Source organism: Hyperolius riggenbachi, chromosome 5, assembly GCF_040937935.1.
Source record: "Hyperolius riggenbachi isolate aHypRig1 chromosome 5, aHypRig1.pri, whole genome shotgun sequence".
NCBI classification, from domain to species: Eukaryota; Metazoa; Chordata; class Amphibia; order Anura; family Hyperoliidae; genus Hyperolius; species Hyperolius riggenbachi.
Genome location: NC_090650.1, coordinates 387,077,880 through 387,104,177, shown reverse-complemented (window position 1 = coordinate 387,104,177; position 26,298 = coordinate 387,077,880). Strand labels below are relative to the sequence as shown.

The window sequence follows — 26,298 nt, the reverse complement described above, 5'->3', positions numbered from 1 at the left end:
TCAATTGTAAAGTATAGGAAAGTGGAAAACCGCTCTGAAAAACGCTAGATCAGAGCGGTTTTCCAGCCGTTTTTGTTACAGAAGCTGTTCAGTAACAGCTTTACTGTAACAATATTTGTAATCTGCTACACAAAAACGCTACAAAAACCGCTAGGCATGTTTAGAAAACATGCCTAAAATCGCTCTAAAATCTGCTTCAAAAACCTCTAGCGTTTAGCAGATCTGCCAGAAGTTTTTGGTGTGCACTGGGCCTCTGAATGAAATAGGTGGGGCAGAGACTGGATTCTCTGTGAAAATGGTAACTTGCAGTAATGTTGCATTGGTTGGCCTAGTGTTTTGACATCAGGTAGGCAAAGGGCCTTTTATACTCTCCCTGTGCCCTGACACACACTCGTTACTATATTGTAACTCCGCCATAGTCCCATACCTAATGCTGTCTAGCATTGTTGCTGTTTACATTTGACTGTGGATTGAGTGCAGTGTATCAAGTATCAGCATGACAGATCAGGCAGGACGACGTCCTGTTCATTTAGTCCCAGCCGCCTGCATTTTCTATTTCTAAGAACTAATTGCTTGGAGTACATCATGAACCACTACTGGCTGTATGCTGACAGTAGTACACCTGCCGCTAAGCTGTGCACTGCAAACTGAGCATGTGATAGAAAATATATAGCCAAAGGTGTCCTGTGAAGCATGTCACAGTAATCGGTACATCCAAAGATACTAGCTGGTGAAGTGACATGCAGAGTTCTACTTTTCTAATCAACCACTAACTTCTATCGGCCACAATGTTCTTTCTTGGTCCTTTATTTAATAGGTTGTTTTACTGGCCAGTAGGACATTTGAGATGTAAAACTTTAACTCTCACCCCCCCTTACACACACACACACACACACACACACACACACACACACACACACACACACACACACACTCACACACACTCACACACACTCTCACACACACTCTCACACACACTCTCACACACTCTCACACACACTCTCACACACTCTCACACACTCACACACTCTCACACACTCTCACACACTCACACACTCACACACACACACTCTCACACACTCTCACACACTCTCACACACACCCACACATCCACACACGCTATACTCAGTCTTTACACACTGGGCATGGGGAGTACTGGAGGGTACAAGGACAGATGGTGGCACAAGGGGATAGAGGGGGACAGAATAAGGCACAAAGGGAGACAGAAGGAGGCACAGGGGCCAGAAGGAGTTAAAGGGGCACTGAAGGAGGCTCAAAGATGGATAGAAGGAGGCACAATCACAAGGGGCATGGCTTCATTCGGGCGGCGTGGCTTCATACAGAGGTGGGGCTCAGTTCAGGGGCAGAGCTTAATCAGGGGCATGGTACCTCCCCCCCCCCCCTCCCGGACCCATGGCACTCTAGGCAATAGCCTGGAATGCCTTTGCTTAAAAACTGCCCAGGCCGTGAAACGAGCATACGTACAGGTATCACTTTAGACCGAATCGTTCCTCCACCTGCCAGAGGGTTGTTGGGTTTTTTTTTTTGGTTCCTGGGTGCTGTTGAGGTATTTTATTATGGTGTGGAAAATCTTACCTGTGAAGGAGCTTGAGGCCCCGTTCACGTCATCAAACGCGGATGGCCGTGCGCTCGGAACGCAATGCGAACGAACGCACGCCATCTGCTTTGTATGTGTTGCGTGGCTGATCCCATTCACAGAAAGTAAATGGGTCAGCCGCGCGTTTTGTTAAAAAATGTATGCAGCATGCGTTCGCAGACCGCACTGGCCCAGAACGCATGCAGTGTGAACATCAGACGGTGCAGTCTATGCACTGTCTGATGTCGTGCGTGTCGGCCTCCTGCACGCGTTCCTGAAATCCGGACGACCATGTGTGCAGTGTGAACGGGGCCTTAGAAAAGTGTTTTTTTGTTTGTTTTGTTTTTGTTTTTTTTATTAATTAAAGCATCATTCTGTGTACCATACCATCTTTCCCACCCTAACTATTCCCTGTGTGTGGCCCCGAAGCTCCCTAAACTCGCCTCTGGGGGCCTGTATCTTTTTGAGTTGTGTGATGCCACCATCTGGATGGACATCCATGGAACAAAAGCTACTCCAAACTGCTTCTGGGAGGAGGACCACTATGTATGATTGTTGAGAGGGGTAAAGGTGGCCATACACTGGTCGATTTGCCATCAGATTCGACCAACAGATAGATCCCTCTCTGATCGAATCTGATCAGAGAGGGATCGTATGGCCACCTTTACTGCAAACAGATTGTGAATCGATTTCAGCCTGAAACCGATCACAATCTGTGGAGCTGCCGCTGCTGTTGACCCCCCCTGCATATATTACCTGTTCCGGCCGGCGCGAGTCCCCTGGTCCCTGCTGTCTTCTTCTCCGCTCCGGGCTCCAGACTGTTCCTGCAGCTACTGAACTTCCTGTCCAGGGGAAGTTTAAACAGTAGAGGGCGCTCTACTGTTTAAACTTCCTGCCGGGACAGGAAGTTCTGTGCAGCTGCAGCCGGTCCGGAACCCAGCGTGGAAAGAAGACAGCGGGGACCAGGGGACTTGCGCAGGCCTGAACAGGTAATGTATACCCGCTGTATTGCGTCGGTCGTTGGGCATTCGACCGCCGCTATCGACGCACTCCCGACCCGCCGGCGATCGAGAAGAATCTTCCGCACGGACGGATCGACGAGAATCGACTGGAACGATCGATTTCGGACGGAAATCGATCGTTCTGTCAGCGGTGTGCGCGGCGATTTCACAGCCGATTCGATCACTGTGATCTAATCGGCCGTATATCGGCGGGAAAATCGTTAGGTGTATGGGCCCCTTAAGAGAGAATTTTTATAGAAGTGTATTTAGGATTTATAAATCAGGTCCAGTACTCACTGTTTGTGAACAATTCCTGGCTGTGTATTCATGTTGACTTAGTGAAACAGATGACTGTCTTTAATCCACCCCTCACTGAATGTACTAGAAACCATTCTTACGTGACCTAAAGAGTGACCTGGCTGAAGATCTTACAAAAAATACCTTATATTAGTATAGCCGCACTGAAGCTAAAACAACATAGCAGCCAGACAATAAACATTTTAACAGAAGATTAAAGATGGCACCGTCAATACCAGGGCTGTGGAGTTGGTCCAAAAATCCACCGACTCTGACTCAGACTCCTCAGTTTAGGATTCCACCGACTCCTCTAATTTGCATATTACAATTTTGTTGATTAACAGTATGTGACGTGAAATTCGTCTTTTAACTGCAAACGCTTAGGAATTTTACAAGACAACTGAAGTGAGAAGGATATGGAGACTACTATATTTATTCCCTTTAGACTAAAACTAGTCCTTGGTAAGAGTACTTGTAAAAGGTACAGACCGGAACAAAGAACATCTATCAGGCCCTAGGCAATGTAACTGTGGGTACATGTAAGAGTGATGTGCAGGTACTCTGCAGGGGAATGAGGAGATTCTTCCTCTATTACACATTCTTCATGCACAATCTGAACAAGGTTTATGGGTGATAGACAACACCTCTGTGTTCAATGTGCACAACATTCTCAGTGGATTCCCTGCAGCTCTGTGGGGAGAGCATATGTAGAGTATAGTACTACTGTGTAACAAAGTAAACCTGAGACAGATGAAATTAAAGTTTTTTATACATACCTAGGGCTTCCTCCAGCCCCCTTCAGGCTAATCAGTCCCTCGCTGTCCTCCTCCGCCACCTGGATCTTCTGCTATGAGTCCCAGGTACTTGAGCCAGTCTGGCGCAGTGCGCATGCACACACTCCGCCGCCGGGAGCATACTACACCTGCGCAGCACTATTGTGCAGGTGCAGAACGCTCCTGGCTGTGGAAGTGGCACGTAGCCAGACTGCTCTGACTGGCTGAATTACCAGGACTCATAACAGAAGATGCGGGTGGCGGAGGAGGACAGCGAGGGACCGAATGGCCTGAAGGGGGCTGGAGGAAGCCCCAGGTATGTATAAAGGTTTTCTTTTAATTTGCCTCAGGTACCCTTAAATTCATAGTCACCAAACCAAATTTTAACAACATATCAATTTATTTGATTTCATGAGCAAAGAGAGTGCCTCCATTTGCATAAACCAGCATCAATGCAGAATTATTTCCATCTTGTTGACCATCTCTATTAGTGACACGGCTACACATCAGGCTTAATACTTACAGCATAGATGTTATTTCGTATCTATAAGAGATTCCTGTGTACACATCATATATACAGTCACAATCAGATATGTATATCTGACTTTAAAAATACGGGGACTGCTTTATTGAAGCAGCACAAGTAACTAATTTTGATTGGTTTATTTCATTTTTGTGGACTGAACACAGCTATTACTGTATATATACATTATGTTTAATGACTATTATCTGAGAAATAGAACATTTTATCATATTTTCTATTTTAATTACAGTTACAAATTCATTAGGAGTCGGAGTCGGTGCATTTTTTCCCGACTCCGACTCCAGGCACCCAAAATTGCTCCGACTCCACGACTCCGACTCCACAGCCCTGGTCAATACATCTCTAAATGGAGGCTACCATATTTATTTCCTTTTAAACAATACCAGTTCCCTGGCAGCCCTGCTGACCATTCTGATTGCAGTAGTGTCTGAATCGCACACCTGAAACAAGCATGCAGCTAATCCAGACCGACTTCACTCAGAAACACCTGATCTGCTGCAAGCTTGTTCAGGGTCTATGGCCAAAAGTATTAGAGGCAGAGGATAGCCCTGCAACTAGTATTGTTTAAAGGGAAATTAATATGTCAGCCTCCATATTTCTCTCATTTCAGGTTCCCTTTCAGTTCCAAGGTGAACCAGAACCAACTAAAATTATTTATACTAAACACATGATATACCTGCAAATGAATATTACATACTTACCTTGCCGTCAGTTTCTAACAGAAGCTCACCATTTTCTTCTTACAATGATTCCTTACATTTTTCAAAAGATTTTGTCAGCAACTGATATATAGCTGACAGCAACTGATATACTTCAGTTCTGTCAGTTATAACTGAAAGGACAACAGATGAGCAAGGTAATGTCCATGTTTCCCTATGGTTCAAGTGGGCGATGTAACCGTTTAACAGTGTGCTGACCAGTAAACTGTTATAGGGTAATGGCCATTTTCAAAATGGTGGAATCACAGTGGTAAATCAGAACGCAGGAGAGGAGAAAGAGATTGATGAATAGACTACATGGGAGGTAAGTATGACATGTGTATGTTTATTTTGACTTTTAATTTCAGTTTAGGTTTGCCTTAAGACCTATAACATTTCCACTACTAGCATACAATCCTACAAGCTGCAGAGACTGTTTTGTGCTGCTGCTCTTTCCAAACAAATGTTTGTCAGATGGTTAAGCTGTGTGTCACGGTGTATCGAGATGGTGTTATGTGCAGCATATGCTGGGCATGACGTGTGCAGACGCCACCCTGATGTTTGCATTGCTGTTTAAACACACGTTTTCTTCAGGAGCTCCCGGAGGTAAATCCCTCTCAGTAAACTGTACAAGAGTAAACTTCACCAGCCTGCCAGTGATCTGTATCCTGTCCTGTCAGAGTCCTGCTGAGGCAAAACACACAGGCTTCTGACAGAAGCGTTGTGTAGGAGGATCGATTTAAATCAATTGAAGACACAAAATAGCGATCAGTTTCCAAAATTTTAGTTTCACACTTTATTATATTCACAAAAAAATTATTACTATATTCACAAAAAAAAAAATTTCTTCTTCAAAAAGGTAGAAAATTATTTGTAAAACAGCAGAAGAATTTGTGGTACAGACATAACAAATCAATACAAAAAGCAGATCATAGACACTGTGCTTTGTTTAATGAAAAGAGTAATTTTAGTTCAGGCAACGACACTAGTCCGTTTCGGGTTGTTAACCCTTCGTCAGGCCTTTACAAAGCATAGAGAATTATGTTGACCAGATAATATGTACAGTCATAAAAACACTGTGTTTGCAGCTGAGTTTCCCTTTGTCGGCCATCAGTCAGGTGCCGGGTTGTGTCTGGTTGGAACAGATACCTCTTTACTAATCATATTCATTTTTGGTCTTTTATGACTGTACATATTCTCTGGTCAAGATAATTCTCTATGCTTTGTAAAGGCCTGACGAAGGGTTAACAACCCGAAACGGACTAGTGTCGTCGCCTGAACTAAAATCACTTTTTTCATCAAACAAAGCACACAGTGTCTATGATCTGCTTTTTGTATTGATTTTTTTTATGTCTGTACCACAAATTCTTCTGCTGTTTTTACAAAGAATTTTCTACCTTTTTTCAAGAAGAAAAATTATTTATTGTGAATATAATAATTTTTTTGTGAATATAATAAAGTGTGGAACTAAAATTTTGGAAACCGATCGCTATTTTGTGGCTTCAATTAATTTAAATCGATCCTCCTATACAGAAACCTGGTACTATTTGAGCATAGTGATGTGCTAAAGTGTGGATTGTTACATTAACAAGAGTTCCTTTTCTGTTACCTGGGACTCATTCCCAACCATATTGAAACAGAAGTGTTGTGTAGACAGGGACGGTTCTCTCATGAAGCAAGATGAAACACTTACACCAGGCGCTGAGATTTCAGGGGCAGCATTTTTGTACTGTGTGTACCTTCCTGAGGAGGAACGGAGTGTCTGAGGGTAAGCAGTTTATTTGTCACAGACTTGCAGACAGCCAGTGTGCTATTGTGTTGAGCAGCAGCATGGCATGTCAGAACATTAAATGAAGCAGATTAAATTGTCGGGTGTTGTGCGATCATTCCAGATCGGGGGGGGGGGGGGGGGGGCGCATACCACACAAGTGTGCCTCAGCAAAAAGTCTAGAACCGGCCCTGTGTGTAGAGTGTGTGCAGCACACGCAAAGGCTGTAAGATAGGCAAGATGCTCCTCATAGATGATACTAAAGGGCAAAAGTCTGTTTATATGAGGAAGAGAAAATGTTTCTTATTGAGGCACATTAGTTGCTATTTGTGACCAGATCTGTTGTTCTTTACCATAGCGTATCTTTACCAAAACTTACGTTTTCCAGAAATCTTATTGTGCAAATAGACACGCTTCCCTTCAGTGCGAAATACAAATACAGTATTTTTTTTTTTAACTTACAGTATAATAACATTTTTCCAGTGATAACTGTGCAGTTTGGGCCATCTAGTTAGCTGGCAGCTGCTAGTAGTAGAATGAGTGTATGGGAGGGGCTAAGGTCTGCTCCATGAGACACGCATCTCCTAGAACAGAACTGCAGACATTAGTCTGTGCCCACCATCCTAATGACCATACTGTGTAGCAAGTTTTAATAGAAAACAGTGCAGCAGATGCATGAGTAACCGGGCATTTTGGAACCATAGAGTTCAACTATATAAACCCGGGTTTAGATAGAGTGGTAATATAAAGTGCTAGGAATGAATGATTTGTGCAAATCCTACACTAAATTGGTTTCTAAAGGGATTTCCAGTATTGATGATTTCATTTGATTCTCACTTCGTTTATACAGTATGTCAGTGGCATGTCCAAGTTGGCTGACCTCACATTTACCACTGTTAAGGCTACTTACACACATACTGCGTCATATCACAGTACGCTCCCCCGTCACAGTGACCATTAATCTTCAGGAGCCTGGCCACACTACCTGCAGTGCAACACAATGCGGTGGAGGTAGTTCCAATGATGCTGACTGTGTTGGCGAGCCATATGAGTGGTACTGCAGGGCAGGCATTTGCATTGGAGTCTACGGCACCACCGATCTGCTGAAACCGTGTTGTGCTTCCTATTCAGCAGGGAGCACATCACTGTTGGGGGGCGGAGCTATGAATATTACCCTGCTGGCAAACTCTGATGTGGGGTAATGTGCAAGGGGCAATGGTGTGGTGCGATTGCACTAAATGTGATCTGCCATATGCCTGCCTATGCAGCCATGTTATCCAGATCCTTCTCTAGTATGTCACTGTTCTGATGAGTGTGGTGCTGTGTTCTCCAGAGGTCCTCTCTCGTTTTTTTTTTTCCCCACTGTTTCTTTCGTCTCCCAGTCATTTTTTTTTATTGGAGTCTTGGGAACTGATCTCAGCTGGGCTCGGACATGCCTGCGGGTCTTTGGATGCTTTCCTGGGATGTTTTTAGTGACTAAATTTTATAATGCCTTTAGTGTCATTTTGGCCGGCTGGATACGCTTTAGAAGATTCAGCTCTGTTACAAATCTTCTCTGCTGTGGCGCCACGGAGAAGCAGAGATCGAGAAATGCCTTTCAACTGATCCGTGTAAATACCATCTCCTCCCCCCCCCCCCCTCCCCCTCCCCCACTTCATTTGGAAATTAATTTGATTGGGGTGCAGCTGTGTTGGGACAGTTGGTTAATGAACTAAACCTACCATATTTTTCGGACTAAAGATGCTCCTGACCATAAGAGGCACCTAGGTTTAGAGGACGACAAAAACCAGGAGAAAAAAATATATTCTAAACCTGGTGCATTCATGGTGAAGAAGCATCTTGTGGATTATGCCCCCTTTGTACCTTATGCCCCCTTGTAGCTCTTATCTCCCTTGTGTCCACCTCTGTCCTCCTCTATGCCCCTTTGTGTCCTCCTCTAGGCCCTGAATTGCTTCTACCTCTGAGTTTCTACGATTAACCTCCTTAGCGTTCTGGACGAGCTAGGCTCGTCCAGAGACGCCGGAGGCCACCGCTCAGGCCCTGCTGGGCCGATTTTAATATTTTTTTTTTTCTAAAACACAATCCCTGTGGTCACGACGTCGATGACGTCACTCCGCTCATCGCCGTGGCGACGGGGGAAGCCCTCAAGGAAATCCTGTTCAGAACGGGATTTCCTGACGGGCATAGGCGCCGGCGGCGATCAGAGGGGTGGGAGGGATATGGCAGGGAGGGGGGTATCATGTAGCTAGCGCTAGGCTAGCTACATGATTTTTTAAAAAAAATTAGGTATTAAAAACAATGCGCAGCCGTGCGGCTGCGCATAATCAAAATGCCCAGCGGGTTAAGGGAAATGGTAATTAACACCCCCTGGTTTAGTATATGTATATGCCGCAACCTGCAGTTTTCTAGACCCTACTATCACAGTTCTATAAGGAAATAAGAGAGAACACAATTATGTGATTACCTTTTGTTTTAAGAACACAAAACCGATTTTTCGAGGCTGGACACAACAATACGCACACACACGTACACACGTGTGTGTGTGTGTGTGTGTGTATATATATATATATATATATATATATATATATATATATATATATATATATATATATATATATATATATATATATATATATATATATATATATATATATATATATATATATATATACACAGTGGTGTGAAAAACTATTTGCCCCCTTCCTGATTTCTTATTCTTTTGCATGTTTGTCACACTTAAATGTTTCTGCTCATTAAAAACCATTAACTATTAGTCAAAGATAACATAATTGAACACAAAATGCAGTTTTAAATGATGGTTTTTATAATTTAGTGAGAAAAATAACTCAAAACCTACATGGCCCTGTGTGAAAAAGAAATTGCCCCTTGAACCTAATAACTGGTTGGGCCACCCTTAGCAGCAATAACTGCAATCAAGCGTTTGCGATAACTTGCAACGAGTCTTCTACAGCGCTCTGGAGGAATTTTGCCCCTCTCATCTTTGCAGAATTGTTGTAATTCAGCTTTATTTGAGGGTTTTCTAGCATGAACCGCCTTTTTAACCCTCCTCTTATGTTAGTGTCAGAACCGACCCGTTTTCAGGTTTTGAATGTCTATAAGTATTACATAAATTTGTTTATTGCATCAAGATTTTTTTACTTTGTCAGGAACCTCTATTTAAACAATGTAATAGAAAAATAATCCTTTTTACTAAATTAGAAAATACTGTGGTGAAAATTATGACGTTTATGGTGTTAGGGTCAATTCTGACCCAGTTATGATATAGGATTATAGAACACTAATAAGTGCCAAAACTGAAATCATAAACATTCTCTCTGCTTAGTAACACTGTCAGGCACCATCCCACTAACAGCCAATCACCTCTCAGCCCTGTGAGCTTTAGTTAGGAAGGGGCCTATCTCTTTGCCTGCTTGTCTGCTTCTCCAAAGAAAGTAAAGAAATATAGGACCAATACATTTCAGAGTTGCTGACTTGCAGAGTAATCATCTCCAATATGCAGCATGCAAGAGTGAAAAGATTTACAGGAAGCCAAATACTGGATTATATCTTGGAAGAAAATGGGGAAGAGGACACAGAGCAGTATAGCGATATGGATGAGCAGGTTTCTGAGGCAGAAGATGAAGTAGAGTATCAACCAGAATACACAGACACATCTGATGAGTCTGATGAGGAGGCCACCAGTGCTGAACCTGCTGCTGAAACATTTAAATCCAAAAGTGGTAAGATCTGTTGGAGTTCAGAACCTCCTGACTTACATGGCAGGGCAGCAGCTGCAGATGTAATTAAAATGACACCTGGGATCACAAGGTTTGCTGTGACGAGAGTAAGTGACATCAAAACATGTTTTGAACTCTTCATGCCATTGTCACTAAAAAAAGTGATCATTGCAATGACAAACCTTGAAGGAAAAAAAGTCCATGGCAACATGTGGAATGACATAAATGAGGAATGCCTAGATGCTTATATTGGTGTTCTTCTTCTTGCTGGAGTGTACAGATCCTATAATGAGGCCACTGATAGTCTCTGGGACAAGTCAAGAGGCAGATATATCTTCCCAGCAACAATGTCACTTAACACCTTTAGAATGATATCAAGAGTTTTCAGGCAAATACGGCATAAAAATCTGGGCAGCCTGTGATGCAAGAACAAGCTATGCATGGAACCTACAGATTTACACCGGCAAACCCGAAAGTGGCATCCCTGAGAAAAAACAAGGACAACGTGTAGTCCTTGATATGACTACTGGACTGCGGGGTCACAATATCACATGTGACAATTTTTTTTACCAGCTATGACCTTGGACAAGAACTTCTCAGGAGGAAACTTACCATGGTAGGCACAATAAAAAAAAATAAACCTGAGCTGCACACTGAAATTTTGCAAGTGAAGGACAGAGCTCCACTTTCTTCAAAATTTGCTTTTACAGACACCACCACTGTTGTTTCATATTGTCCCAAAAAAAAAAAAAAAATGTGATACTTATGTCCACTTTTCACAAAGATGCAGCTGTGTCATCAAGAAGTGACAAAAAGCCCACAATTATCCTGGATTACAGTAAAAACAAAGGGGGAGTGGACAATCTGGACAAGCTGACTGCTGCCTATACTTGTCAGTGAATGACCAGGAGATGGCCGATGGTTGTGTTTTATAACATCCTAGATGTGTCTGCATACAATGCATTTGTGTTATGGACCCACATCCACCCAGGTTGGAACACAAAAAAGAACAACAAGCGGAGAATATTTCTCGAGGAGCTAGGAAGTTCCCTTGTCAAGGTACACATTGAGCAAAGGAAACGGGTGTCTCGAGATCCAATCGCTGCAGCCATGATCAGACAGATGCAGAGTTCATCAAGCACTCCATCCAAACCATCAACCACACAAAGAGAATCAGTGCCAGCATCCTCATCATCATCTAGCCTTGCCACAACATCAACCAGCACAGCCACAACTCCAGTGATGCCATCTGATTCTAAAAGAAAGAGATGTCAGGTCTGCCCCAGCAATAAGGACAGAAAGACACACACATTATGCTTCCACTGTAAAAAATATATCTGCAAAGAACATGCTAAAAGTGTCAGCTTTTGCCACACATGCATCTAAAAACACCCACACAAACACATGCAAGTTCTTGCACAAAGATGCTATGAAACTAGTACTTGATTTCTATTGGTTTGCCTTGCTTGATTGTGTATTGTTTGTTAGACCTTGCAAGTCTACATTTTGTATTATTACTTGCTTTTTATTGTTTATGAATGTTTTATGTTAAAAAAAAAAAAAGACTTCCGGCTATATTCTTGAAGTAAATATATATGGGTCACAATTGACCCTAGCACCATCAATGTTATTATAGTTAATGTTATTAATATAAAGATAAAAATATAAAAAAAATATTTAAGAGATGTGTTCAAATACTCCTCAGCAACATTCTGGTGACATAACAACCTTTTATTTACTTATAATATTCTATTTAGGTTTATTTTACCATTTTTTTAAATTTGAAAATGAGAGGTATGCTATCAAAAGAAAGGTTAAAGGGGTGACACCAAAAATATTAAAACCAATCTTTTCAAGGATAAAGAAGCTTAACAAGGTAACCAAGAGGTAAGAAACAAATTGGATGATAAATATTTGTTCAGAGGGTATTTTATGGCTGATTTAAGACAAGGGTCAAAACCGACCCGTTAACATCATGGATAGTAACAGAAAGCTAACATAAGAGGAGGGTTAAGGTCATGCCACAACATCTCAATAGGATTCAGGTCAGGACTTTGACTAGGCCACTCCAAAGTCTTCATTTTGTTTTTCTTCAGCCATTCAGAGGTGGATTTGCTGGTGTGTTTTGGGTCATTGTCCTGCTGCAGCACCCAAGATCGCCGGACATTCTCCTTCAGGATTTTTTAGTAGACAGTAGAATTCATGGTTCCATCTATCACAGCAAGCCTTCCAGGTCCTGAAGCAGCAAAACAACCCCAGACCATCACACTACCACCACCATATTTTACTGTTGGTATGATGTTCTTTTGCTGAAATGCTGTGTTACTTCTATGCCAGATGTAACGGGACACGCACCTTCCAAAAAGTTCAACTTTTGTCTCGTCGGTCCACAAGGTATTTTCCCAAAAGTCTTGCCAATCATTGAGATGTTTTTTTAGCAAAATTGAGACGAGCCTTAATGTTCTTTTTGTTTAAAAGTGCTTTGCGCCTTGGATATCTGCCATGCAGACCGTTTTTGCCCAGTCTCTTTCTTATGGTGGAGTCATGAACAATGACCTTAATTGAGGCAAGTGAGGCCTGCAGTTCTTTAGATGTTGTCCTGGGGTCTTTTGTGGCCTCTCGGATGAGTTTTCTCTGCGCTCTTGGGGTAATTTTGGTCGGCCAGCCACTCCTGGGAAGGTTCATCACTGTTGCATGTTTTTGCCATTTGTGGATAATGGCTCTCACTGTGGTTCGCTGGAGTCCCAAAGCTTTAGAAATGGCTTTATAACCTTTACCAGACTGATAGATCTCAATTACAGTACTTTGTTCTCATTTGTTCCTGAATTTCTTTGGATCTTGGCATGATGTCTAGCTTTTGAGGTGCTTTTGGTCTACTTCTCTGTGTCAGATAGCTCCTATTTAAGTGATTTCTTGATTGAAACAGGTGTGGCAGTAATCAGGCCTGGGGGTGACTACAGAAATTGAACTCAGGTGTAATAAACCACCTTTAAGTTATTTTTTAACAAGGGGGCAATCACTTTTTCTCACAGGGCCATGTAGATTTGGTTTTTTTTTTTCACTAAATAATAAAAAACATAATTTAAAACTGTATTTTGTGTTCAATTATGTTATCTTTGACTAATAGTTAACGGTTTTTGATGAGCAGAAACATTTAAGTGTGACAAACATGCAAAAGAATAAGAAATCAGGAAGGGGGCAAATAGTTTTTCACACCACTGTAATGTATGGATTTTTTTTTAGCTTTTATCATTTACTATATTTGTGTGTGTGTGTATATATGTATATATATATATATATATATATATATATATATATATATATATATATATATATATATATATATATATATATATATATATATATATATATATATATATATATATATATATATATATATATATATATATATATATATTCTGTATGCAAGGAAATGGTAACATTACTACCACCAGCAGTGCAACCCACAAAACCCGAGTAACGTGTGTGTTGCTATGTTTCTAACGCGCCTTATCGTAACAACGCTCACGGTACTCTAGTACCTCTGGTCTGTAGACATAGGGTGCGTACACATATATGCATGAGTACTGTCCCTGTCAGAGATCGGGAATCGATTGGTGAACGGTTTGAGGCCCACTGCCATACAGACACCTCATTAGACACTAGGCTAGTGACATGTCCTGTTGTGGGAGGGGTAAGGAGCAAGAAAAATGACTTGACTGGTGCTTGGATGAGATGATGTAGCAGTTGGGATCCCTCACCAATGCATTGTCCTCTTAGAGGCAGCCCACCAAGAACCAACTAGCAGCTTGTAGCAACTCCATCAGAAAACATGAGCTGCACATGAAGATTTGTAACTCTTCAAATCTTTGTGTTTGTGACTAGAGATGGTCTATAAGATGCAAATAATTCTGAGCAAGATCATGCAAATTCTTTATGCAAAAGTATGCAGCTTTAAAATGGAGCAGTCAAATGAAGCCAAGGTGGGATTCAACTGGTCCATTTTCAAGTGGCATAAATAATTTGCGTAATTCTGCATCCACTGGGAATTTTTTTGCATCTCGTTGAACATTTTGATTTATGACTAGGGATTGTCAGTGATCTATTAAGTTTTTCAAGTCGGTGTAGATTTTATGGTAACTTTATCCCAATTTATGCAGATTGAAAATTGATTAATCAAAATGTAGTAGCCACTGAATTTGGTCCATTTTCAAGCTGCATAATTTGCATAAAAAGTACTTAAAGAGGAACTTTAGCCTAAACAAATCTACTGTCATAAAGTTACATTAGTTATGTTCATTAAAATAGATAGGTAATATAATCTCTTACCCACCCTGTTTTAAAAGTACAGGCAAATGTTTGTAATTTCATGGGGGCAGCCATCTTTTTGGTTGAAAGGAGGTGACGGAGCATGAGACAGAGTTCCAAATGTCCTGTGTCCTGATCACCTCTCCCAGCTGCGCGCGCTAGGCAAGGATAACGGCAACATCAGAAATCCCATCATGCTTTGTACAGCATCAGGGGTAAAATGCCTGGGCAGATTTCTTTGATGGGGCGGAGCTTAGCTTCTAAGCAGCTAAAAATTAGGCTTGGGTATGAAAAACAAAGTTTTGATGCTGTGAAACTGTTAAAGAAACACCAAGCCTTTTCAGTGCTGCTGAGTACATTTTTAGTCTGGAGGTTCACTTTAAGCTGCATTATTTGCCTCTCATCCTTATTTGTGACAAAACTCTCATGCATTTAGAACTTTCAAATGATTCTTTTTACCCAAGTCATACAGCAAATTTCCTGTTATCCGGAACTCAGGCAACCAAAAGTCTCAACTAACCGGCATGCCCAAGGAGGATAACAGGGGCCTTGCTTTGGGGGTGTTTGCAGGTATTAAAATACTCACCAAGCCTCCAGCAATGTCTTGCAGCCTTCCTATAGCTCCTAGCGTCTTCTGGAGTCAGGTGGCACATCGGCTTTCATGCACACGGGGGGGGGGGGGAGCCGGAAAGCCTCTAGGAGCTACAGGAAGGCTACAAGACATCGCTGGGGGCTCAGTGAAAATTTAGGAGGGGAGGGTCGTGCTTTTTTGGCCTGTTGCTCAAGCAACCGGCAAGCATGTGTATCCAGCATTTGACGATCCCCGCCGGTGCTGGAAACTGGGGACTTTTTTTTTGTATTTGGAATTCTACTCCTGTCATTTAGCAATTAATCACTTTCTTCTATTTCTGTATCTTTTAGAATGAAATTCTGGGCATCATTTTATCAATTGTTGGAAGTTTTTTAATAAGCATCTCTCTTAATCTTCAGGTAAGTGTAAGTCCTTTTTATTTTCACAGACACGCTAGGTATTATTAATTCGACAGCTTTGACCCCCTTAAAGAGGAACTGTGACCAAGAATTGAACTTCATCCCAATCAGTAGCTGATACCCCCTTTCCCATTCAAAATCTTTTTATTTTCACAAACTGATCATCAGGGGGCTCTGTATGGCTGATATTGTGGTGAAATGGTCCTGCCTGTTTCCTGTCTGTGAACCTCAGTGCATTGTGGGAAATAACAGCTGGGTCCAACTGCCAAAAAAGCAAGCAGCATTTCCTTCCACTGACCTCACCTGCCAGCAGTAAAAAATGTCACCATGTGGTAAATGTCAGAATGTAAATATGGGAGAGGAAAGATTTTACAATGGGAAAACGCTGACTAAATCATTTATACCTAAGTATTGTAAAAATGAAGATCTGTACAGATGCGTTGCCATCCTGCAGGGTAGCAACTAGGCAAGTGCAGCCATTAACTTTGCTAGATAGATTTATACTTGAGTAGCTAAAAAGTTCCAGCTTAAAGAGTAACTGTTAGCCCCCAAATTGAAATTTAAAACACTATTGCAATGTTTTATTTATTATATAAGTGAGCCAAAAAGCCAATGTAGAAGTTAAAAATCAATCTAATTTTGTTACTATGTAACCTTTCCCCCCCAGCTCCGGACGCAAGCCGCATATCAGATACTGTAGCATGCAGAGCATGCCTATGTCTGGCCGACCCCCCTCTCCCCCCCCAGGACCAGGTGCCGATCTATTCGCACCACAAACAGCTGACCGCTCTGACAGGGAGAGAGAGCGGCAGCACTTCCAGAGCAGCACCGCAGAGCAGCCAGCGCCGTGCATCTCTCTCACATGTGATTCTCTCACATGTGACTCGGCGGCGGCTGCTCTGGAAGTGCTGCCGCTCTCTCTCCGTGTCAGAGCGGTCAGCTGCGGTGGGGAGAATATATTGGCACCTGGTCCTGGGGGGGAGAGGGGGGTCGGCCAGACATAGGCATGCTCTGCATGCTACAGTATCTGATATGCGGCTTGCGTCCGGAGCTGGGGGAAAAGGTTACATAGTAACAAAATTAGATTGATTTTTAACTTCTACATTGGCTTTTAGGCTCACTTATATAATAAATAAAACATTGCAATAGTGTTTTAAATTTCAATTTGGGGGCTAACAGTTACTCTTTAAGAAAGTCAAATATTGAGGTCTACTTACAGTATATCCTAGGATTTCTGGTAATTTACACAGATCTAGTGGGGGACATTGGAAAAGGACAGAAGGATGAGGATTTGCTTCCACAAGAGGGATTGTCCGTTCGTTTGAAAGAGGAATGGTTGTGAGCTTTGACAAACCAAAGGGCAATCTAGTTGAAGGCTTTGCACACCTTATGGTATTACCTTTGAATTGTACTCACACTTTCTACAAAAACTAATTTGCAGTCCTCCTGCTGTAAAGCAAAAATCTAATTTAAAAGTGATTTAAAAAAGCTCTTGCTAATGCAATGCTATGGGGGATTTTTATAAAATCACATCCCTCAAGTGGGATCACACCAATAGCATTACATTAGCTAGAGCTTTTCAAATCACAAAGCGATCAGAAAAGCGCTCCTAGTGGGTTTCAGGCCTTATACAGATAACATTACTTTGGGTCAAATGCAGGTTCGATTACTAGACTATTTTATTTGCATCATATATGTCAAACTCCGGCCAGCAAGCAAAATCTGGCATTCAGAGCCATTAAATTTGGCCCTCAAGTGGTTTCCCCACCTTGCATTATGTTTGGCCCACTCTAGACCACCAGGAAAGCTATACTGGAGGTGAAGCCCTGGAACACCACAGAAGCCATATGGAGGAGGTAGGGGGAAAGCACTAAACGCAAAGGGAACTGTATAGGGGAGGATGGGGCGGGGGCCTCTAGACACCACGGAACAGTATAGGGGTTGGAGGGGGGGGGGGGGGCATTAGATACCTGGGAAATTTATAAGTGAGGAAGGTGGCCAGTAGACATTGAGGTTGGCCCGTGATTTGGTCCCAGTGTACAATTTCGGCCCTCTTTGTATTTGAGTTTTTCGCCTTCCTCTGGATCAACAGGGATATGTTAGGGAGCAGACTTGTGTTGTACTTTGTTCTCTGGTTGAACTCGATGGACGTATGTCTTTTTTTCAACCAAAATGACTATGTAACTATGTAACCCCTGATTTGCATATTATGCCACACTATATCTCCTTTTTGAGATAAAATAAAAGCGCTCTGTTCAATAGCTTCAGTATGTGTCAGAGATTGAGGAATGGTCACTTTAAAATCTTTTTTTTTTTTTTTTAATAAATGCATAAAAGATTTACTTACAAAGCTGGTTATTCTGTTTCAGAAATACACACATGTACGACTAGCGCGACAAGAGAATCCCATCCCGTATTATAAAAGCAAGCTGTGGTGGTGTGGAGTCCTACTGATGGGAGTTGGGGAACTGGGCAATTTTGCTGCTTACGGTTTTGCACCTGCAACACTTATTGCACCTTTAGGGTGCGTGGCTGTTATAGGTAAGTCATATTTTCTTGCTTTCCGCTGTCTATATATTCGCATTTCTGCAGTGAAGCATGTGTCATGAACCTGGGCAATAGTGCACAAAAACATCTAATCAGAAGCTGCCTTCACTGACCGCTAAAAAGTTTTATTAAGTTGAAGTCTATTGCCCAGATATAAGGTTCTTGGTAGGGTAATGCATTAGACCCTTTTTAGGCCATGTACACAGTGGCCGTTGAGTTCCCTGTGATAGCAGGAATGCATCGCGCCACGGCAGCGGCACCACACATTGAGGCCCCGTTCACATCTAAAATCGCAAAAATTTAGCGCTAGCGGTTTGCTCAAGTGATTTTACTGTGGTAAAAATCACTGGACACTTCCGCGATTACAGAGCAGTTGCGGTCAGCGCTTTATAAAAACTGTCCTGCGATCACTCCAGAATCGTTCCAAAAATGCTGTAGGTAACGTATTTGCGATTGGCGCTAATCACAAAACGCCCGCGATCTGTGCCAATCGCGGCAGTGAGAACACTGTCATAGGGTAGAATAGCACTAGTGCTTTGAAAAATGCTAGCGCTCTGGTGATTAGCGGGAATCGCCCGCTAATTGACCTAGTGTGAATGGGGCCTATCTGCGCATTGCATCAGGTACAGTGAAGTGCATACAGTCAATGAAAAGTATGCTTCACCACTACTGCTAACGTGTGTTTAGCGGTAACGCACTACATGCAGCGTGTTACCCTACCGCAACCCTGGTGCATCATATCAGCCAAGTGCAGACCAGCCCTATTGTTCTCTTAACTCGCCTCGTCCCACTCATTCACTTCTTGTTCCCTGGCATTGGCCCTCCTCCCCCCTCTATAACCTGTAAACTAGCTCGGCCAGGAACTGTCACCCAAAGAATCAAGTCCCTATCCCTGCGGATGACAGTCATTGTGAGTTTGTGTGTAGGTTATGTATAGGTTTCTTTTAAAGCAAACTTTTGGTGAAAAAAACCCTACAAAAGTTAGATACTTACCTCAGTAGAGGGAAGACTTTGGATGATCCAGATTCTTTTTAAAGTGGACCCAAATTAAAAATACACGATTTCAGAAATAAAATATATTTTCTAAATTATAATAATAAATAGCAGCCTTTTTTCAGCTGCATGATGACACATATAAAATATTTTACATTTATTGGAGGAACCCCTCCCTTCCTTTCATATTGCCGGGACAGAATCCGGCAGACTGGTGGAGTAGGTGGTGTCTGGCAAAGGAGGACTTTCTAATGGCTGCCACCTGTATAACCCTAGTTATGCAAAGAGAAGGGTGAAAAGCATGCACTGAAATGCAGGGGCGTAACAATAGACCCTGCAAGGGATGCAGCCGCAGGGGGGCCCAGAAGCCACAGGGGGCCCCGTGGGGAGAGAAGTTTATATTCCCTGCCATGAGAGACTGACAACTAAGGACACACAGAGGAAAAACTCTGCTTTAATAATAAATAGCAGCCTTTTTTCAGCTGCATGATGACAAATATAAAATATTTTACATTTTTTGGAGAAACCCCTCCCTTCCTTTCATATTGACGGGACAGAATCCGGCAAAATGCTGGAGTAGGTGGTGTCCGGCAACGGAGGAATTGCTAATGGCTGCCACCTGTATAACCCTAGTTATGAAAAGAGAAGGGTGAAAAGTATGCACTGAAATGCTCATAGGCTTGAAGGAGTGTTTATTTATCTTTGTATGTGTCAGAGTGGTGCAACTAAATATTTTGAATTAAAAAAATGTTTGGTTTGGGTCTGCTTTAAGCCCACTACTCTACTGCCCTCTGGGAATTTATTCTTCACGGTTGTGCTTCTGTCCATGTATGAATGCGCCCACACTGTGCAGGTGCACGCTGAGGGTCTGCGCATGGAGGAAAAAGCTGTGAAAAAGCATCTCTGTGTTACTGCGCAGCCGCGGCAAATCATTCACAAGCTTTTGTTGAACGGGTTCAGAGGGTCTGGGCGATGGAATGGCGAGCTTGAGGGGGATGGGGAAATCATTTGGATTGTCCAGAGGATTTCGTCTACTGAAGTATCCAGCTTTTTAATTTTTTTCGCACTTTAATCACTTCTGTACCAGCAGTGTCTGCACCCTTAAAGGGAACCTGAACTGAGTAAAATTATTTAAAATAAACACTTGATGTAGCTGCAAATGAATATTACATACTTACCTCGCCATCAGTTCCTCTCAGAAGCTCACCATTTTCTTCTTACGGTGATCCCTTCCAGTTTTGACAAGATTTTGTCAGAACTGAAATATACCAGTTGCTGTCAGTTATAGATCAGCTGCTGTCAGTTACAACTGATGTGCCAGGTAATGTCCATGTTTCTCTATGGCTCAAGTGGCCGATATAACAGTTTAACAGTGCGCTGACCAGGAAGCTGTTATGGGGTAATGGCCATTTTCAAAATGGAGGACAGAGAATTCCATCGGTCACAGTGGACACACAGGACGCAGAATGAGCAGACTACATGGGAGGTAAGGATGACCTGTGTATGCTTATTTTGACTTTTTTTATTTTCAGTACAGGTTCTCTTTAAGGACCAGAGACTGTTGGTACGGTAAACCGGCTTCAGGCGAATCGCCGCAATAGTCCGCCGGTCACTCCGTTCTATCCCCGCCGCAGGTCCCTCTCTCAGCCGTCCCTATGACGGCAGAGCACTGTGCGCCAGTCAGGAGCCGCTTTTATTGATTCCTGACCATGTCAATCAATATAAGGCAATGGGATTGGCTTACAGTGAATACCACAAGAGCCAATGAAAACTGCTCCTGACCGGCTCACACAGCTCTGCCGTCATAGAGACGGCAGGGCGAGTGAATTGTGGCATGAAGAAAACGGCGTGATCGGCAGCATAGACGGTAATGGTACAATTCAGCAGGACGTTGAATCTACGTCCGGTGAAAGCGGCAGCACCACCTGCTGGATGTAGATTCATACTGTGTTGGTCCGGAACCAGTTAAAGAGAATCTGAAGTCTCCGTAAAATGAGGTTTTTAGTTTAAAAACCTCATTACCATTATTTTCCCACCTAAAACACCGCAGAGCCGCATCTGAAAACTCCCTTGATCACCCCAAACTCACGGGGGTACACAAAGGCAACTTCCGCATAGAGGCAGCACAGCTCTGCATCTATGCGCGTCAATCAGCGCGGATCGCCGCCTCTCCCCGCCCCTCTCAGTCTTCCTTCACTGAGAGGGGTGGGGGAGAGGCGGAGATACATGCTGATTGACACGCATAGAGGCGGCAGCAAAATCCACGACCAAGAAACTGGTGGATTTTGCCATCCCTGTACCCCCCGTGAGTTTCGGGTGATCGAGGGGGTTTTCAGCCGCGGTTCTGCATCGTTTTAAGAGAGACTATAATGTTAATTTTAAAATAAAAACCTCATTTTAGGGAGACTTCAGAGTCTCTTTAAGCAGTAAACTATAGTGCTTCAGTTTGAAAATAATATGAATGTTGTTTCTCATCTGTCAGGCCTGGGATAACTGGGATTTCACGTTGCCACATGGCCTGCAGGGCTGAGTGACAGAGCTGTGACATGCTGAACTGCTGTCATGCAAAGATAAAATAAAGGCCTCACAATGAGATTACTTAGATAGAAACGCTTGTTTATCTAGCTTGCTGCCATTATCTTTCCGTTCTGTATAAATTGTTCTGCTACCAAGATTTGACAGTTAAGCCAGTGCTGAGATAACAAGCCAAAAAGTAGTCATCTGTATATATCTACTAATAATTCTGTAACCACTACCTTTCTGAATTCAGTCAAACATTTTACTTTTTAGTCCACTCACTGGTCACATTACTTTTGTACAGGATTCACTCAAGTTTTTTTTTTTTTTTTTTTTTTTTTTTTTTGGCTTGCAATCAAAGTGCTGTGTATTGCGAATAAGTCACACTACATGTTACGGAGGAACCCCTCCTTCATCAGGTGTTAAACAGCATTGAAGCATACAACCAATATATACACAATCACATATAGAATGGGAACCACACCCACAGTGGACCCACCCACCAATTCATTAACCCCATACTCCCCAGTTGCTAAATGGAATAATTCCAATGGTCATATGGCACTCCTGATCGGCTACCAATAAATTTAATACAAACTGACCGTAAACTGGCACTTCCAACCGAGGACTGCCACAGAACCACCTGTGAATAAAACATAGGTTAAGAATAATGCATGTACCGACATCAAAATTGTTACAGCATTCTCATGTGCATAAAGATGACATTTAGACCCTACAAAAAGCATCTAAACGGCAAACGCTCATTCATCCCTCTTGGGGCTACCACATCAAGCGTGTGGATCCATCGTGCCTCTTTCTGCTTTAATACCTTCTCCAAATCACCCCCTCTAGTGGAGGGAGTCACAGCCTCCAAGACACACCACCTTAGTTGTGCTGCACTATGTCCTTCTGCGAAAAAATGTCTGGCTACAGAGGTATCGTAGTTCCCACGTTTGCCTTCTGCATAATTGCTAATAGCCCTTTTGTGCTCCTGTATGCGGGACCTGACTGCTCTGGTGGTTTCCCCCACGTACATGAGTCCGCATGGACACTTAAGTCCATACACAACCCATGTCGTAGAGCAGTAATGTCTACCCTTGATGACAATATTGCGACCTGTATGGGGATGCCCAACCGCGTTACCCTTGATAATGGCGTTGCACACATTACAATTCAGGCACGGGTAAGTACCTGGTCTGCCCATGCTCCTTTCCTTACTCAAGGGTGCAGTGTCTGTGTGCCTCACTTTGTCGTAAATGGTTTTACCTCTCCTAATAGAGAATATGGGCTCCTCACTAAACACTGTTCCCAATACGCTGTCATTACTCAAAAGTGGCCAAAACCTGCGTACAGTTCTCTTTATTAGCTCAGTGTTTTTCCCCAGGCTGGTAACAAAAGGTATACCTTTTGATCTATCCCTTATACCAACCCGCTGTAGCAATGAGGACCTCTCGATCTCCCCTACCTCTTTCTTGACTCTTTCAATGCTCTTAGGATTGTAGCCTTTTTGTATAAATTTAGAGGCCAAAGATCGACCTGCTGTACCATAGTCCTCATCCCGGGCACATATTCGTCTGGCCCTGAGGAACTGCCCCCTCGGTATGGCTTTTACCACATGTTTGTGGTGGTGACTATCAGGACGCAATAAGTTGTTTCGGTCCGTTGGTTTCCGGAACAACTTGGTCACAAAGCGACCATTGGAAATCTTAAGAGACACATCCAAAAAATTAATCGTGTCTCTAGATACCTCTAACGAAAATTTGATAGTGGAATGCATCTGATTAGCGTCATTTACCATTTCAAGGAGCAGCTCCTCAGGGCCCCTCCATAACAACAGCACATCATCCACGAAACGAAAATACTGGAACAAATGTCCCATGTATTTGGGATTATTTAGAAACATAGTGCGCTCAAGTGATTCTACAAAAATGTTGGCGATAGAAGGAGCAGCAGGCGACCCCATACTGGCCCCCTGTCGCTGTATGTAGAACTGGTCATGGAACCTGAAGTAATTGGACTTGAGAATTAATTCAAGACTATCCAACAAATTCGCAATACACAGCACTTTGATTGCAAGCCAGTGGTGTGCCGTCTCATTCTTTACGTTTGATGTGATGTAAGCTGTTGAGCAACCCAGCTGAGACAAGGCACCGGCGGAGTGTTTCAGGTAGCTTGTGACCTGATTAGCTGCTGACCAAGCACCTTGGTGAAGTTCTTCACTCAAGTTTTGTAGTATTTGTTTTGCTCTGAGGATAAGATTTATACATTTTTTTCATTATGAGAATTTTTTTATGTGTCAGCGTTTTTTTTGAATGTGGAATAAAGTTGTATATATCTAGTGTTTCATTATCTCTGTTTTATGCAGGAAGTGCAGCAATATCGGTCTTGTTCTTGAAGGAATCTATGAGAGCATCTGATGTAATAGGTAAGATATATAATGCATATTTCTAACGTGGGCATTTTTATTGAAATCTCACTCATAAAAGCAATTTCATGAAAATTAATTTTGGACAGTGCAGAGAGGAGTATAACTTTTGTTTGGGCCTTATTGCTGTCTGTGACATCGCCTGAGAATGTTCCACACTTCCTGTCTACCAGAGGCAAAAACTTCAACAAATAAAATCATTTTTGTCCCTGATTTCCTGCCCTTGAGCCCACCAGGATTTCTATTAAAGTTAGGGCCCTTTTCTACTAGCAGCGATCCAATTAGAAATGCAAAATGAATGTGATTTGTAAATTGTGAATAGCAGGCATTGGAAAATAGAAATCGTGGAACACTATATGCATTGATGCATTTACATTTTGTTAGAAATGTGGTGGCTGGATAGTGTACTGGTTACGGGCTCTGCCTCTGACACAGGAGACCAGGGTTCAAATCTTGGCTCTTCCTGTTCAGTAAACCTGCACCTATACTGTGAGGAGTTCTTGGGTGAGTCTCCCTAACACTGCTACTGCCTAAAGAGCACACCCCTAGTGGATGCAGCTCAATCGCTTTGAGTCCGCCAGGAGAAAAGCGCAATATAAATGTTATTTGTCTCGTCTAGAAACACAGTCGCATTCTTGCGCTATTCCATTCAGGCCTGGATTTACCTCATGGGAGCCTATAGGCACAGATGTCCTGGCACCTTTGACTTTGCCCACCATAACCCTACAAACCCCCACCAAACTGCACCACAAGTGTGCTGGCTGGCCTTCACTTCTCCCTTGCGTCCCTTGCCCATCATAGGTAGCTACAGGAGCCCCTTAGTATTAGGTAGCCAGAAGTACCCTCAGTATTAAAGAGACTCTGAAGTCTCGTAAAAATCATGTTTTTATTTAAAAAATGTGTTTACCATTATTGCCCTACCTAAACCGCTGCATCCTTGCTGCTGTAATCTAACTAACTAAATCCCCCCTAAACTCCCCAGGGGGCAATCCGGGCAGCGCTTCCGTGAGAGGCAGAGCTATGAGCCGCAGCTTTACCTCTCAGCGTGTCTGTCAGCCTGGATCGCCGCCCCTCTCAGTCTTCCTTCACTGAGAGGGGCGGGGGAGAGGCAGGGATACGCGGCTGAGAGACGCGTAAGGAGGAAGAGCTGCGGATGAAAGCTCTGCCTCCAACAGCAGCAAATTCCACAACCAAGAAAGTCGTGGATTTTGCGGGGGAGAGGGAGGGGGGAGTTAGGGGGGATTTAGTTAGAGTTCAGCGGCGGTTTAGGTAGGGCTATGATTATAAACGCATTTTTTTAAATAAAAACATGATTTTTACGAGACTTCAGTGTCTCTTTAAGTAGCTAGAGGTGCCCCCAAGTTTTAGGTAGCTAGCAGAACTTCAGTATTAAGTAGCTAGAGGTGCCCCTGACTGAAGGGAGATCTTGTCAGTATAATGCCGACAGCTGGGTGAGTAACCTCTCATTCACACTCCGCTCGGGACTCTGCATATGTAAGGCAGGAAGTAGGCACTTGGGGAGGGGAATGAGCCACCTTTCCATCAATCGGCGCCTGTAGGCACGTGTCTACAGTGCCGAATGGTAAATTGCTATGAACGGTTCTGGTCAGAGTTGTGGTCTGCCTAAGGCCCGGTTCACATTAGCGGTCGCCGTCCGGAATCGCCGTGCCGGAGCCGGACCGCATGCGGAACGGACGGAACGGACGCACGGCATAGCAATGAAAGCCTATGCGTCCGTTCACATGCGTCCGTTTCGTCCGGACCGGATCCGGACTCCGGCATAAGACCCAACATGCGCTATTTTTTGGTCCGGCTCCTCCGGCAGCCGTATCCGGAGCGGAGCCGGACTGCACCATCCGGCCAATACAAACCAATGAGAACCGGAGAGCGCACAACACACTGGCTAAAAATCCGGATGTTCTACCCCACTTCCTATGCGTATTGAAGCGGCGATTTTGGATGGGGACACATGGGCAAGCATTTTGGAGTGGAGCAGCAGTGATTTTAAACGTGCTGGAGATGTTGGCAGTATGTCGGAGGTGGAGGTGAGTGCTAAACAGCGGAGGGCCTGATTCCACAGGTCCACCTTCTGCTGACCTCCCA

At 43.2% G+C, this 26,298-nt stretch overlaps 1 protein-coding gene across 1 annotated transcript in view; it reads left to right on the top strand.

The window, feature by feature from the left end:
- NIPAL2 (NIPA like domain containing 2) overlaps positions 1-26,298 on the top strand; it is a 113,744-nt gene that overhangs the window by 36,248 nt on the left and 51,198 nt on the right. The window contains 3 exon segments of the mRNA XM_068238394.1: positions 15,645-15,713; positions 18,083-18,254; positions 24,136-24,195. Of these exon segments, the coding sequence (XP_068094495.1) occupies positions 15,645-15,713; positions 18,083-18,254; positions 24,136-24,195 (301 nt within the window).